This window comes from Macrobrachium rosenbergii, chromosome 14 (genome assembly GCF_040412425.1).
Source record: "Macrobrachium rosenbergii isolate ZJJX-2024 chromosome 14, ASM4041242v1, whole genome shotgun sequence".
Lineage (NCBI taxonomy): Eukaryota > Metazoa > Arthropoda > Malacostraca > Decapoda > Palaemonidae > Macrobrachium > Macrobrachium rosenbergii.
In genome coordinates, this window is record NC_089754.1 from 4,115,028 (window position 1) to 4,132,353 (window position 17,326).

At 45.6% G+C, this 17,326-nt stretch overlaps 1 protein-coding gene across 1 annotated transcript in view; it reads right to left on the reverse strand.

Annotated features, from left to right (window-relative positions):
• The window catches only part of Fibp (acidic fibroblast growth factor intracellular-binding protein), a 657,671-nt gene that overhangs the window by 596,945 nt on the left and 43,400 nt on the right, over positions 1 to 17,326 (reverse strand). Inside the window, 1 exon segment of the mRNA XM_067115847.1 lies at positions 4,464 to 4,662. Coding sequence (XP_066971948.1) covers positions 4,464 to 4,662 — 199 coding nt within the window.

The window sequence follows — 17,326 nt, forward strand, 5'->3', positions numbered from 1 at the left end:
GTCCACTGCGTCCCTCACAGACTTGTCTCCACAAGACAGGAAACTCACAAGTTCCGACGTCACGTCCTCTGGGATGTCAGGGCAGTTCTCAATCTTGAATGCTAAGACACCCACAGTCCAGTCTAAAAGACTGAGGATCTCTAGCACCTTGAAGAGGTTCTTGACGAGATGGTCCATCTCCGAGGAGGAGAAGAAACCTTTAGCCGATGAGAAAGCTGATCTTCTATTGGCGTCCACTAAACTAGAGAAGTCCCCCTGGGAGGAGGCAGAAACTCCCAGGGACAGAGCTTCCCCAGTAACGTAGAATTGGTATCTCTTACTCTGCAACTTGGGAGGAGGAAATGCAAAATTTGCTTTTCCCGACTCTCTCTTGGCAGCCAACCACACATCGAGGCTTATGAAGGGAGCCGTGATCGCCTTCGATAAGGACAGTTTGAGAACGATCAGATCAGGCCTCGGCCTTCCCATACAAAAAATGGACTGCGGAGGCTTAGGTGAAGGAGCGACCAAGCAGTTGGGATAAGTGGTCCACAGACACCTAAGCAGTTTAGTATATGCCAAATAAAAAGTAGATTCCTCTTCTGACGAAACCGGGGACAAACCAGGTACAGCAGGCACAGAAGCGGCAGGCAATGGGGTTGCTGGTTGAACAGGTGTGGTAGGTGCTGGGGTCGCTGGTTGCACTCCCTTAAATAAGGAAACAATATCATCTAATTGCCTCCTAAGAGGACCCAAGACGCCGTCCGGCGGGAAGACCGAGACACGCGGGAATCCTGAAGGAGGAACGATTGGCACCCTGCCTGGGGACAAGCGGCACTTGTGGCGCGAGAGGCGACACTCGGAGATCCACTGGAGGGGAGGCAGCAGCATCCTCCCACTGAGCAGAAGGTGCCCGCCGGCCGAGGGGCACAGGGCGCAGCCGACATCTTGAGAGCGGGGGAGGTGGAAGAGACGAAAGCGTGGAAGTCTGTTTCTTAACTGGTGGTCGATGTAAGGTTGAATCGTCTGACGAACTGGACGATAAGTCATGCGCACCTGGCGCCAGAGGCACACACACACTGCATCCCTCGACCTTTTCAATGGAGGAGGGGACAAATAGTCCGACTTCCACGACCTTTTCAATGGTCTGGAAGCCGACAAGTGCCATTTGCGGCGTCAAGAGAGAGGAGAATCTCTCGACTCGGAAGATTCTGGTACACAGAATGACACACCTTTTCCGTGGTGGTCCGTCAGGCTCTGCTGAGGCACTGTAGACTCAACGGAGGGAACGATCGCCAGGGGCAAACCCCAAGAGGCTCCCTACGACGTCCAGTATGTCTTCTCCCTGGTGCAGGGGCGGGACAGTGACCTTCGTCTAGGAGACCTGCTGGGACAAGCAACTGAACCTCAGATGGCACAACACTAGCACTAGGCACATTAGACTTCTCCATTAAAGTCTTCACAGAATTACCCAACTCAAGCATAGTACTACAAAGAAATTCAAACTTCTTCTCGAACCTCGATTTGAGACTGGCAACGGTACTAGGTGAAACAGGGCGGAAGCTGGCATAATAGGTTCAATAGGAGGAGAAGGAGAACTAGGAGCAGGAATGCAGAAATAGAATGAGCAGAAGCTGAGACAGAAGAAGAAGCAGAAGCCCCAAAGTCTGTGGTAGCCGAAAAAGTCTGCCGTTGCGACGGACCTGCATCTAAGCTACTCCCCTCTAGGCTAACTTTCTCGGTGTCCGACGTAGCTTTAGCTTTAGCCCGTTGAGCCACCTTCCTAACTCAATCCTTAGCAAGTTTTTCTTGATGAGAAAGAAAGACCCTCCACTGCCGGTCTGACCAGCAACTACATTCGATGCAAGGCGACTCCCTAGAACAAGCTGATCCCCTCTACAATCTACACACACGTGTGGGGTCGTAACAACTCTTAATTTTAAGCCTAGTATTGCACCCACTGGCGCCAAACCTAACTGACGATCCTGAATCAGACATGTTTCTAGTCAAACAACAATTGCAGTATAGTACTTCGCCGAAATCCAGCGAAAAACGATGAAAATATCGTGAGCTGCCTGAAGAGCACTTTCGATCGCAGGTGTTTACCTGTGAACGGCAGGAACAGAAACTGACTTACCAGTACGTGATCCTTGGGACTACCGAGCGGGATGGCGGTAGATGGCAACACCAGTTACCAGCTATTGTAGTACAATCGCGCAATTTAAAAGCGCTGCCGTTAGGAACTGGTCAGCTATCATAATTGTTAGGTAATCGTTATGGTAAAAAAAAAATTCCTACTTAGCCTAGATTTATCTGCTGCTAATTTATTTGCAAAATGTTATGTCAGCACAGGTACTTCCGTATACCTGTTGACAATAATACACTGAACCAATTCCCACCTATCCAGAAAAAAACCTACAATCAATATTCATTCCCTACCATTTAGTTTATGATGGCCATCATACTTATGCTAACCTAATGATAATTTCTGTGTAAATTATGGCTTACAACAGTCTTCTGACAAATCCTTTTAAAATTAAAATAGGTCACAAATGCATTTCGAAATCAAATTAATCCATAAAGTTACCAAAACTGTCCTGCTTGAAAACATGCACTTCAAATCAGGCCCCTAGTTAATCACTATATATGACATTGCATTCAATTTTTCCACAATAAGCTGTAGGTCCCGTTGTTAAGTAACCAACTGGTTCTTAGCCACGTAAAATAAGTCTAATCCTTCGGGCCAGCCCTAGGAGAGCTGTTAATCAGCTCAGTGATCTGGTAAAACTAAGGTATACTTGACTTCTTCAAACAATACCTGGAACTTTGTGCATTCTATAAGGAAATCTTGTCCATGAAGAGTAAAATTTGGATCTAAATATGATACTTTAACTTTTCTTGAGAAAATGATGCACTGCACTCTTATAGGGTCACCAAGTCAGTCCTTGGTTAAAGCAAGTATTTTGTAATTCACCCAGATCCATTATCACATGAATGGCACTTTACAACAGTTTTGCCAAAACCATAGACAGTACTCTATCTACTTCTCTTAATTTTTTGTCAGGTAATTGCTGCACCTCTTCAGTCTCTACAGTCTCTAGTAACTGCGCGTTCAAGACACTCAAGCCAAACGTATCGTCAAAGTGGTAATAGTAAATCCTCCCATCACAGCACCCCTGCTATGAGATGAAGTTACTAGTCCTTTTAATGGGAGAGAGAACAAGGACATCAAAAGTAAAAAACTTGATAATTAAATTTTCAAAGCATTAATAAATTTGACAAATAAAATATGCTTTCATTAAAATTTGATAACTAAATTAATGTATTCAAATCAACCAATATACGGCCACCACAAAGGTAGGGGGAGTGAAGGTATGGAGTTGCCATTTTACACCTACAGTTTTAACTTGACCTTATCAAGATTTTGCCCTTATCCAACAGGTCCCTGGCAACACAGATCATCATGAGATTACATACTGGGTTTTGTGGGATCTTTGGGATTACCAGCATTTCACACATACCCTGACAGGTTAAGGATAAATGTTCACAGCCATCTGAGAGTTTACTGCAAACAATTCAAAATGCTATTGTATTAAACAGTTCTTCATATACTACAGTGTACTGACACTAAAATGTGAAAGATAAAGGCAATTATAATTTTTTATAGCTAGTGTCATAAAGAATAAAAAGCATACATGCAAAATATTTTTATATTTTCATTCTTCATGTACACAACATTATTAGTGTAAATGCATTACTGTACTAGCAGTAACATTAATGTCAAAATCAAAATAAAATGGCACATTATTGTAAAGAAAATTAAAATTAAAATCATTCGTATGAGAGAGAGAGAGAGAGAGAGAGAGAGAGAGAGAGAGAGAGAGAGAGAGAGAGAGAGAGAGAGAGAGAGAGAGAGAGAGAGAGAGCTTGCCATATAAGGCAATAAATACTAAAGAAAGGCATTTTAAACACTTTAATAATATGGTATATTGTCATTGCTATCTATCTACTGTTTGTCATTAAAATTTCACTTGGCATATCAGTGACACTGACAAAGACATTATGTCATAGCAATGTAATGAAAAACAAGTACCATTTTTATAGTTAAGCATTATGATACTTGTATAAATAAGATATAGCATCAATACAAACTAGCTCTCCACACAAAATGGCCCCCATTATCCAGCAGGCATAAACAGAAGGCGTAAGGAATCTCCACACAGGCAATTAGTAGTGATACCTCTATGCTTTCTTGTGAAATGGAAGTCAGATAAATAAGTGAGCAAACCGGTCTATGATGAAAAGACAGTTGTGATGAATGTGAAATGGATCAATGACAGAATACTGTACTTACAATTAAGGAAAATATTTTTTACTTACACAGCTGGCGTTAAACCATTTAGGAAGTCTGTCTTATGTTACTTACCATTAAGTAAGCTAACATTGTTAAGGCTTTAAAGTTAATAACATGCTGGGTAGCTTACTTTTGAATAACCATTTTTTGAACTGCTGGTTCTAACTGAAACGTCCATTCCTCAGACAACTTTACAGGATTAAGCAGCAATTTTTCTAGCATGCCAAATGTTCGATAATGGTCTGACGTGTCTGATATCAAAAGTTCTGGAGTGGTGCCCCATGTGTCTAATTCACCTCGATGCTGTAAAACTTGAACAGCTTCCTCAACTGAAAGAAAAATTCAAAGTGCTAAAATAAAGAAAAATATTGGTAATTTACATCCTCAAATCTTATACAATTATCAGAAAATAAACGACAAGAGAAACCGCAGTCAATCTTGGTAAATTTGTTTTACACGACTTCTAAAGCTTCAGCAACACAGCAGTACGTATAAACTCAAACTTTTATACCCGATACCATATTCTGCTAATACCCATTAGTTCTCCAGGTTTTGTAGGCATTGAAGAAACAAATTAAAACAATGCTAATATTTATTAGCTAAAGGCAAATAAACATCTCTGGACACTGTGCTGAGATACAGACTACCAGCAAGACTTTCCACATTTGTAACCATGATTTTTAAATAAACAAGGAGTCTGCTAAAGCAGAAAATCCAAATCATTTCAACATCTTATATCTACAAAGCATTATTTTACAGACTTTTAATGCTGACAAAGTTTGGAATGAGCAATGGCCATTACCATCACGAACTAGAATATTTCCAGTAATGTATTGTACTGTTTCCTCAGTCTAACAAGAATTTTGGTGGCCAACCTTGCTTTATCTGTCAGTTTGATGACATTAGCAACTTATCTCTCCTCTAAGAGCACAAATGCTACCAACAATTGTCTTGTGCTTATACAACTGAGGTCTGAGGCCTAAGTCTAGGGTTGTGAAGTTGCCCAATCAAGGTCAACTATTGTCTCTCTTTTACCTCAACTTGTCACCTGATACAGCAGAACTTCTCAACATTAGACTTACTGGTCACTTGTGCTGTCTGTTAACTGAAAATTTCTATTATTTGTGTCAAGGCCTAATCTAGGATATGCTTTTACTTGCCCCAAACTCATCTTTTACACCCTTCAAAGACCTTTCGAAGCATTTATTGTTTCCATAAAAATTGCATTTTATAATACAATAAATTTTATATATACTTACCAAGTAACTACATACCTATTAGTTTCTACTATCGTGGCAGCTTAAATTTTGAAGTTCGCGGTAGTACTTCTATTGCTTTGGTGTAAGTAACTCGGCCTGCCCACTTTCGGGGAAGAGGGAGGGCTCTGATCATGTAGTTACTTGGTAAGTATATTATAATAAAACTTTATTTTATTATAAAAATGTCATCTTTATATAAGTAACTTACCAAGTTAACTACATAGGTGACTCCAACATTGACAGGAAGTGGGATACATGGACACTAACTACTCATATACACTCAATATAGGAGATGAATTTGAAACAGAAAGGTAGCTAGCATTGGTGAAATGCCTGTTGTAACCTTACCTGGTGAGAGAGCTACAGCAGGAAGATACTGCCTCTGGTTGGTGCTCGTCTCAACCCATAGGAGGTGGCAGTAAAGCTATGGGGCACCTCTACTTCAGTGGAAGCTTTGCAGCCGAGGAGTACTCCATTGGCTGCTAAAGCATTACAATATAAAAACAAGTGCCCCTGCCCTGGGTGCAGTACCACAAACAACAACCAGATAACTCTGTTACCTACACAACAAATAAAATCAAATAACCATTACCCATCCATTAAAAACACAACAACTGGTGGGTACTTCAGGTACGCAGTACGCCCAAGCTTCCTAAAACTTGACAACCTATATCAAGGCGAGGAGACAGAGAAATAGAAGGAATACCTCCCATCTTTCATCCCCCAATACCATGCCAGCCATGGATAATGGTCCTAAGGTACTGCAATTTTTTGCGCTGTCTCTAAATCACGTAAATAAAATTAGCAAACACCAAACTACACGTACAGTAAGTGGACTGCAGGATCGTGGATAGAGACAAGTTGCGCTTGAAGGCCAACAAAGTGGCAACTGTTCTTATCTCATGAGCTTCGACTTTACAAATGGGAAAGTCATCCTCTCGAACTTCCGAGTGTGACTCAGATTACATCCTTCAAGAAGAAAGCCAAGGCATTCTCGGGCATCGGACGGGATGGGTTCTTGACCAAGCAACAGAGGTTATGAGAGGGGCCTCTGATCCTATTAGTCCTCTCGAGATAATGCCTTAATGCTCTTACTACACAAAGAGCTCTCTCTTGGTCTGTTGGTCTGAGGATGTCCGTTAAGCTCTTGACAGTGAACGAACGGGCCCAGGGATTGGACGGAGTTTCATTCTTTGCTAAAAATAAAAAACCAAGAGTGAATGAGCAGACCGTATCTCCCCATGAAAATCCAACCTTCTTAACCAAGGCCTGCAGTTCACTAATCCTCTTGGCCATAGCCAAAGCCACTAGAAAAAGGGTTTTTCTAGTTGAATCCCTGAGAGATGAGGATTGAAGGGGCTCAAATGGATGGCCAAAGGCCATTTAAGGACAACATCTAAATACCACGATACCAAAGTTGTCTTTTCTTGCTTTGAAGTGTCCAAAGATTTAATCAAGTCACTAATGTCTTGCTTGGCTTGCAGACAAAGCTAAACCTCTATGTCTAGAAACTGAATTTAACATAGCTCTGTAACCTTTGATAGTGGATGTAGCTAAACCTCGAGGAGACCTCCGGAAGAGCAGAAGTCTGCGATTTTAGCTAGAGAGGTTTCAAAATAAGAGACGTCATGTCTTCGACACCAGCTGCGGAAGACTGCCCACTTGGCCTGGTAGACCTTAGAGGAAGACTGGTGTTTAAACTTTGCAATCACCTCTGCAGCTGGTCTTGAAAAGCCCTTCGCTCTGACAAGCTTCCAAACAGTCTGAAGCCTGTCAGAGCAAGAGCGGATAAGCCTTGGTGGAAAAAATGAAAGTGTGGCTGTTTGAGAAAAGACTTCATCTCTGTGGCAGAAATCTTGGGAAATCTACCAGTAGCCTGAAAAGGTCAAGGAACCACTCCTGCAGCCAAAATGGAGCCATGAGGGTCACTGACATGTTGCTGTGGGAGAGAAACTTCTTATGACATCTCTCACCATACTGAACGGTGGGAAGGCGTACACATCCAGGCTTGACCAGTCCTGGAGCACTGGATCTATTGTCCCTGCCAGAGGGTCCAGGGCTGGGGAACAATCAAGGGAAGGCAATGATTCCTGTAAGATATTATGGTATTTCGATTGTATGAATTTGTAACACCCTTGTGTGGACTGTTTGGTTGTTTTACCTACCATCCTGTGTTTTTGTTATGTTGGTGCAAGGCTGCAATGACTTGCTGCCCACTCTTTTTCAGATTCAGTTAAGGTTAGCCCAGCAGCAGATTGACATCTCGACAGCAACGGATGATGGCTACCTGTTGGCTGCTGCAGGTCAGGAGATCGTCCTGCAGGTTGAGGATGAGGTTGGCAGTTAAGGACTCGACAGCAACAGGTGGTGGTTACCTGTTGGCCGCTGCAGGTCAAGGAGGAGATCGTCCTGCAGGTCAAGGTTGATGTCCTTCAGTATGGAGTTGTTACTTGGAGTAGCTGGAGTTTGCTACCTTCATGTAGTCTGCAGTTCAAGGATGAAGGATGGTTAAACCATAACCATCACAGGATGATTCATCCTTGTGACAACTGAAGGAGTTGTAAATGTGTGTGTGAAGGCTACAGTTTATTTTATTATTGATTAATTGTTTATTGCTGTTGGTCTGTGGTTGTTTACATCATTATTGTTGATGTTAATGAGCAAGAGTATGGCTCAGGATATTTGTCTCTTTATGTGATACGATGAGCAAGTGTATGGCTCAGGATATTTTCACATCATAATAAGATGGGGATGAGCAAGTGTATGGCTCGGGTGTTTATTTGTGTCATTATTGTTGATGTTAATGAGCAAGAGTATGGCTCAGGATATTTTTGTCTCTTTATGCGATACGATGAGCAAGTGTATGGCTCGGGTGTTTATTTGTGTCATTATTGTTGATGTTAATGAGCAAGAGTATGGCTCAGGATATTTTTGTCTCTTTATGTGATACAATGAGCATGTGTATGGCTCAGGATATTTTCATATCATAATAAGAAATGGATGAGCAAGTGTATGGCTCTGGGTGTTGATTTATGTCATTATTGTTGACGTTAATGAGCAAGTGTATGGCTCAGGATATTTTCATATCATAATAAGGTGGGGACAAGTGTATGGCTCTGGTGTTGGGCAGGTTTATGGCCCTGATAATGTAATGGTGTCAAGCTTAATTATTTCATTTACTGTCAACTGCTGCTGCTGTATTCATTTTATCATGTTTTTGGCTGGAACCTGAACTCAATTGTAAATATGTAAATGGACTTAGAGATAATTAATAAACAGGCTTACGGTTATGTTTGTCATTTGTTTTGCTCCCTCTTCCTTGTTTTGTTTTTCGACTCCCTGGTCTCTTCAGTTCCTGTCCTCATTTATTTAAGAACCTGCTGAACCAGGAAGTGGTTCGTGACATTCCTGAATGCTGCAAACAGGTCTATCGAAAACTTTCCCCACCATTTCCACAGATCGGTGCACACCTGCGGATTCAGTGTCCATTCCGTAGGTAGAACCTGCCTGCAACGACTGAACTCGTCCACTAGGACATTTAATTTGTCCTAGATAAAGCGGGTGACAATCCTGGTGTGATTGCCTTTCGCCCAAAGGAGGAGATCCTTGGCTGCCTTGTAAAGGGAAGGGTGAGTACCTCCCTGGTTCTTCACGTAAGCCAATGTGGTCGCATTGTCCGAATGGGCTGCGACTGTTCTGTCAAACGTCGCAGCTGCATAAGACTGTCGGACCAAATGAACTGTCTTCAGCTCCTTCACACTGACGTGGAGCTTTCTCTCATCCTGAAACCATGTCCCTGAAACTTCCTTACCCTCTACAGTAGAAGAGCTCCCCAACCCAGATTGAGTGAGGAGTCATAACTCATAAAAAAAATAGGCTAGGAAGAATCTAAAGAGTTGGAGGCAGTAAGGTAAAAACCAGAGAAGGATTTGTCTTATTGCCAGGGTCTCCTTCCTCACCTTGCTAGAGAAAGGAGTGGGATTGCTTCTATGATTCGAGGAAAGAAAAACAGAATGGGTGCTCAGTGTGTAAGCCTACCGCATCAGACGAAAGTTCCAGCAAGTGTCAGTTCGAGTCCCATTCTTTGCCAGGAGGAGGAGGAGGAGGAGGAGGAGGGGAGGAGGAGGAGGAGGAGGAGGAGGAGGAGGAGGAGGAGGAGGAGGAGGAGGAGGAGGAGGAGGAGGAGGAGGAGGAAGAGGAGGAGGAGGAGGAGGAGGAGGAGGAGGAGGAGGAGGAGGAGGAGGAGGAGGAGGCCAGTTACTCTCATAATCCCTCTCACTTCCAGAACCATACATCTTAGGCAAGATGCTACCTGTCCTCTTATAGAAGCCAGGTAAGAAAACACAACTTGTTGAGCAGCCACCACAGGTCCAAAGAAGAGCAGTTCCAAGGACTTGTGGGCAGAGACCACATCTCTGCTTTCAGACCGACAGAAACTTCAGGAATGCAAGGGATGGACCAAGCTATTGACTTCGTGAGCTCTCAGGCGGAGTCAACAGGCGTCATCAACCTCAGCTGTAGAGTGTGCCCTTCTGATTGTCTCGCAAGGCCAGAAAGAAAGATGTGTCCTGGGACCCTTCTTTCTGGGGAGTTAGTACTAGGGCAAAGTCATCGACATCCATTAGAGATGTCAAGACTTCTTCAGAAAGTACCACAGCACCCTAACATGGCAAATCAGTGACTGATCTGGACCATCAACTACAAAGCCCAAGGGGAGGGGGTCATGAAGAACTCCAACCTGGTAACAGGTGCCAACTGGTACGGAGTTCACTACGACATTTGAGGCAGAGTTGAGCTACTGATCTTCATCCCTTGAATGCTCACAGCAAAGAAGCTCCGTGAATATCTTCTATCCTTTTCTCCAATGCCAGTGAGACGAGATGGTCTTGAGAGTCGGGACTCTGTATGATGACTCTCGCAAGGGCGCACAGATCACAAGGCAGGAACCCTAAATGAGAGTCAGATGCTGTCCAGGGACCTGAGGTCCCCGAGAGAGCAAGACCGATTGAAGGCTACTTTCAAATGAAAGACTAGGCTGAATGTGGACCTAAGTCTTCACAATTAAAGCAGAGAGAAGTAACTCTCAGCGAAGAAGATGAGGAAGTCAATGACCTGCTGAAGAGTGGATCTGACTGGAGAAAAGTCCCGTCAACGACACCAACCAGCAAAGACAGCTCCAACCCTTGGGGACTGCTGCAGAGGATTGATAAAGATATCCAGCTATCTCCATTGCCGCTCGGTGAGAAGCCTATGGTTGCATGGGAAGCCAAGTAGTCTCTAGTCGTGAAGGCATAAGGGATTGTACTGCCTGAGGAACCACTTCCCGTGTCACTAACACAGAAGGCTGGGTCAGGAAGGAACTCTTCTCGGTGCCTTGGAAGCAGAGGTAGCAGGTCAGGCAAAAGGAAGTCTTCCAGCATTCATCTAAATTTGGGGTGAAGACACTTTCCTGAACACCATGCGAATTAAACATATATGAAGGGAAGATGAAGATGTCGAGGTTGTCCCACCGAGTCAGCATGCATCACCGTGAGCAGTCCGTGGGTCTGGTGCAATTAAGCAGAAGACCTGCAGACTTCTGTTGAGCTGGGAGGTGAACAGAAGGATGATAGGGAGCTCAAAGTCGAGCAACCTCTCTGTGAAGAATTGAGTGAAGGGAGCTCTCTGTCCCCGTCACTCGATGCCAGCGGCTGAGCTTGTCTGCCAATATATCCCACTGCCTGAAATGTATCTGGCTGATGGCTCTACAGGGTGCAACAAAGTTCACGCAAGCACCTGCAGTCAACCGAAGTAACAGGAGGGAAATGAGATGCTCTTGTTTGCTGACATATGCCACTACTGTGGTGCTGTTCTCTAATAATACCCCAGAGTATCTCAAAAAACCGATCCTGAAACCTTCGGAGGGCCAGGAAACTGCCTTGAGTTCCAGGATGTTGATGAGAAGGTACTTACTGTCTCGAAGTCAATGATCTTACAGGTGTGCGCCTATTCCCCGGTCAGTGCATCTGAGAACAGAAGCGTGTCTCGAGGAGAATATGCAGACATATTCAGAGGTTCCTGTCGATCAAGCACCAGCCTAAATCCTTCCTCATCCTTCGAGAGAGAGGAAAGGATTAAGAACTGGAAGCAGGCCTCCTTCATTCTCCATTAAGAGAATCGAAGGCGAAGCTGCCCCTGAGGGGACAGCTTCTGAAACGACGACAGGACACCAAAGACAACTATCTCTAGCCGGGCTGGCTGCTCCCAAAGTCGGGAACACGGGAGAGGAGATGGAATGGAAGTTCGATGAAAGGAGGCCAAGACCCAAAGGAAACAGATACTTCTCCTGAGGGATATCCACTGCTAGGTCTTGGCTATGTTGCTGTCATATAGACCAATGTTCTAAGCGTTCTCCCAGTCTCTCTTCCCTCTGCCCTCTTCTTCTAATGGAAAGAGGGTTGAAAGAGACACATATGCGCACTTTCTAAGAAGAGAATGAGGAAGGCTGGGTGTTTTGCGAGAGCCCTTGGAGCCTGAGACTTCTTAGGGGCTGAGGAACAGCTAGCCAGCCATTTTCCAGAGGACACAGCAGTTGCCCTGGCACGTTCCTTGACTACTGCAGTATCCACCTACTCTCCGCAAGAGAAGGAGGCAGAACTGAGTAAAGGCTGTTTCTTTGGGAATGTGACGACTTGGGACTTGACTGGTGATTGGAATCAGGACAGTGTCCCTCTTCTTAGCACTAGAATTGCCCACAGGTTGCTGTCTGGTGCTGGGTAGGTGAACACACCCTCAGACAGGAAAAGTATCTAGAAGGCAGAGACCCCTTCAGGAATGATCGCATCCGAGGAGGCAAAGCCTTGAAAAAGTGAAGGATCAGAGATTCATCAGGAGACTACCTGGAGGGATACCATAGTGGTGTCCCCTTGTTGCAAGAGGGAACGCCCTTCACAGCAAAGAGAAACAGAGATCCGAGTCTGGACAAGCCAGAGCCAGGACAATCTGCTAGTCGGCATAAGACCCCCTCTGCGGCAAGAAGAATTGCTTCTGTCAAGGAAGAGGAAGGGGAAGGAGCTTGACTGAGTGGCTCGACCAAAATGAACTCCTTGTCCAGGGAAAAGGCATTCAACTGATCGAAAAAGCCCTTATAGTGAGCAAGGACCATGGCAACCCAAACCAAACCCTCGCAAGGAGCAGTGAAGAGTATTCATAGGGGATGCCATGGTCCTCTCCCTGAGATCATTGTGCTGATGAATCAGCGTGAACATCTCTGCGAAAAGAAAACCGAGGGTGTGAGCATCCCGAAGAAGAAGGCCCTCGAGTCCTCCTGGGGCGCGACACTCCTAATCTCTTCTCCTTGGAGTGATAACCTTGCCAGAACCCAGAATACCACCCTCGACTACTTGGATGTACAGCCAACTGATCCGAGAACCAAGCCCGAGACACAGATCCTTGTAGTGGAACTCCGATAAAAAACTTGTCGGAGTCCTCTCTACCCAACTCACATCCCCCAGCAGCAACCGAAAGGGTTTGAAGGAAGAGGAGAGGAGAAAAGCACTCTCACCTGTCCTACTAGAAGAACCAGCAGCAGAGGCCGACCAAGGGCGATCATCAACCAGAGGTGATGATGGCAGCACGGAGGAAGGAGAGCAATAACGTTACAGCGAAGCGCTAACCTGAAGAGAATGAAAGTTCACTTGAGCTGAGTCCTCTGAGGAAGGAGAACCTCGACAGGATTCTGTTAGCTGAACCCAGTAAGCCAAGCCAATCACATAAACACGATCGGGGGCTGGGCGTGCAAGCCAAACTACACGAGCCGAGAGAGCCGAGCTGATCACATAAACCCGATCACGGGCCAGACGAGCAAGCCAAGCCAGTCTTGAAACGCGAGAGGGGCTGGGTGAGCGAGCTGAGCTGAGCCGAAACGCTCTGCCGTGAACTAGCGCTGCCCTCAAGACATCCTTTAATCTCCTCTGAGGACAAGGCCCCTCGAGGAGAAGGTTTAAAGGGGATTCTTGTCTGCTAACCCAAGTGCTTGAACCCAAGGGTCGCGCACTCAAGGCCCCCGAAACACGAGACCCCAATGGGGAATGCGAATCAGTTTCCGACCTCAAGGGCTGGGAAGAGCCAAACAAGGGAATGCACTGCCTCCCCAAAGAGAGGTACAGTAAAAATGAAATTTTTATGATAAAATAACGTTTCACTTATACTTACCCGGTAGTTACATATAGCTGTCGTCTTTGACGTCACGGCAGTATTCAAATTTCGCTAGCGCTATCGTTACAAAGGTGATCCCTCTACCCCGCCCTCTATCGGGGTATCGGGAACCGTCCCAAGAACACGCCATAAGTTCTTGCCCAACTGCCCAGGTGAGGGGAGGAGGGAGGGTTATGATTATGTAACTACCGGGTAAGTATAAGTGAAACGTTATTTTATCATAAAAATTTCATTTTCACTTATACAACTTACCCGGTAGTTACATATAGCTGATTGGCACCTTGAGGAGGTGGGGCACTGGCAGCTAATAAAATTCTTGGAATTATCTACTTGCAACAAGTTAGACATAGGTTCCTTACCTTTAAAGGTAGCTGACTCAGTGGTTACTGCCTCTGTAGTCTGCTGGCCTTTATATTGTGCCGAGAGGATATATGGGATCCGTGTGTCGGACACAATAAAAACAGTACCTGCCGTGAGAGAACATGGCTGCGTGCGGACAAGTCTGATGCCCTTGATCAGGCGCAGTACAACGAACAACAAAACGAGGGATCACCTAACATTACCATAAAACCAATACCAAAGATTAAAAACTGGAAGATACTAACACATCATGTATCTCCAGGCAACCTTCAAAAACAACAACCCCAACACCAAGGTGAAAATGTTAGTTAAGGAGCGGACTCCTTTTCACCCTCCCCAACACCGTGTCAGTCGCAATAAAGGGCCCCAGCGCACTGCACTCTTCGAAAACAGTTTGTACGTCCACTAAATAATGCGATGCAAACACTGACTTGCATCTCCAAAAAGGTGGACTTAACCAAGTCCTTCACAGATAAGTTTCTGCTAAAGGCTACAGAAGTCGAAACCGCTCTAATCTCGTGCGCTTTTACCTTAAGAATACTCATCTCCGAGTCAGCACACTGCTCATGAGCTTCTTTTATCAGGCTTCTCAAAAGAAAGAAAGGGCATTCTTAGAGAGAGGCCTAGAAGGATCTCTAACCGAGCACCAGAGGTGGTCATTGGGACCTCTGAGCTTCTTCGTTCTCTGAACGTAGAACTTGAGAGCTCTCACAGGGCAGAGGTACCTTTCGGGTTCTTCGGGACCGACCAATTGGGAAAGGTCCTTAATTTCGAACTCTCTTGGCCAAGGTCTAGACGGGTCTTCGTTCTTGGCTAAGAAACCAAGAGTAGACATACATACTGCCTTCCCTTAGCAAAGCCTACTCTTTTGTCAATCGCATGTAGCTCACTTACTCTCCTGGCCGTAGCCAGAGCTACCAAAAAAGTCTTTTTCGTGAGATCCTTCAAGGAGATGTTCGCCATCGGTTCAAAGGACTGAGACCGTGAATCCATCTCAGCACTACGTCAAGATTCCACGCCACTGGTCTCTTCTGGTCTCTCTTTGACGTATTAAATGATCTAATCAGATCTGAAAGGTTTTGACTCAAAGACACTTCAAGACCCCTATGTCGAAAGACCGAAGCTAACATGGCTCTATACCCTTTAATGGTAGGTACAGCAAGCTTTTTCTCTCTGTGGAGGAACAAGAGAAAATCGGCCATCTGGGCTATAGACGTCGAAGAAGAAGACACGCCTTCTCTTCGACACCAGGACCTAAACTGTGTCCACTTCGCCTGGTAAACATTGTCGGAGGATTCTCTTCTTGGCTTCGCGATAGCTTCCAAGCCTCTCTTGAAAAGCCTCTCTTTCTGATGAGTCTCCTGACAGTCTGCAGGCGACAAGATGAAGAGCGGACAAGTTTTGGTGGAACCTCTGAAAGTGCGGCTGTCTGAGTAAATCTGGTCTCTCTGGCAGAAGTCTCGGAAAATCTGACAGTAGGTTTAGAAGGTCCGGGAACCACTCCCTGGACGGCCAGAATGGAGCCACCAGAGTCATCCTCACGTTTCGATGGCTTGAGAACTTCGAGATTACTTGCCGCAGGATCTTGAACGGGGAAAGGCATACAGGTCCAGGTCCGACCAGTCCATGAACATTGCATCCACGAAAACCGCTTTGTTGTCTGGAACTGGAGAGCAGTAAAGGGGCAGCCGAGTCGTTTTGTCGGTTGCAAAGAGATCTATGAGCGGACGTCCCCATATCTTCCAAAGCTCCTCGCAAACCAGGGATGTAAAGTCCACTCGTTGGATAGGACCTGGTTCTTTCTGCTGAGAAGGTCCGCTGCTACATTTTTCTCCCCTTGAATGAATCTCGTTACTAGTCTGGTCCCGATCTCCTCCGTCCAAACTAGAAGCTCCTCGAGGTCTCGTAGAGGACCACGAGTGAGTGCCCCCTGTTTCGAATGTATGCCAGAGCGGTCGTGTTGTCCGCCTGGACCAAGACGCATTTGCCTTCCACTTCTTTTTGAAAGGCTAACAGGGCTAAGTGAACCGCTTTTAGTTTCTTTTCGATTGATGTGCCAGTTTCTCTCTTCTCTTTGCCACTGGCCCGAAACTTCTTTTGTCCCCATAGTCGCTCCCCAGCCCTTGTCCGAGGCGTCGGAAAAAGAGTTAGGTCTGGGTTCGGAAGCTGAAGAGGAAGTCCTTGTGACAGCCTTCCTTCTGACCTCCACCAACGGAGGCACTCCTTTATCTTTCCCAAAATGGCGAATGTGAAGGAGTCCGGGAACTGTTTCTGGGCCACTTCTCTTGCAGGTAAAACTGCAGTGGTCTCAGGTTTGCGCCCCAGTTTTACAAACTTCTCCACTGAAGTTAAGGTTCCCACGAGGCTCATCCATTCGCTTGCGGAACAAATCTTCCTCTGCAGAAAGTCGTCGATCTTCTGCAGGCATGAGGCTATCCGTTGGTTGGACAGAAAAGCCTGAAAAGTCTGAGAGTCCAGACTCACTCCCAAATAGACAATCTGCTGACTGGGAGTAAGGCAAGACTTCTTCTCATTGATAATGAGGCCTAGAGACTTCGTTAATTGAAGAGTCTTTGATAGGTCCTCCAAACAGCTCTCCCTCGAAGCAGCTTTGAGCAGCCAATCGTCGAGGTACATGGAAACTCAATTCCTTCCAGGTGAAGATGTCTGGCTACTGACAACAGGATCCTTGTGAAAACTTGCGGGCTGTCGACAGACCGAAGCAGAGGGAACGGAACTGATAAACCTGTCCCTCAAGACGAACCTCAGGAACTTCCTTGAAGCTGGGTGTATCGGGACGTGAAAATAAGCGTCTTGGAGGTCTATCGAAACCATCCAATCCCCTGATGTAAAGACGCCAAGACCGACTGAGTTGTCTCCATGGAGAATTTTGTCTTCTGAATGAAGACATTCAACGCACTCACGTCCAGGACGGGTCTCCATCCCCCTGATGCTTTCGTAACCAGGAACAGACGATTGTAGAAACCTGGAGATAGAGGGGCATGAAGCAGCTCTATCGCCTCTCTCCAGCATGGCTCGGACTTCTGAGCGAAGGGCGCCTAGTTTCGCGGAGTTGTGCGAGTACGCCTGTAAAGAAACTGGAGCCTCCACTAAAGGAGGTTTGGAAAGGAAGGGGATGGCATATCCTTCTTTTAATACTTGGATCGCCCAAGGGTCT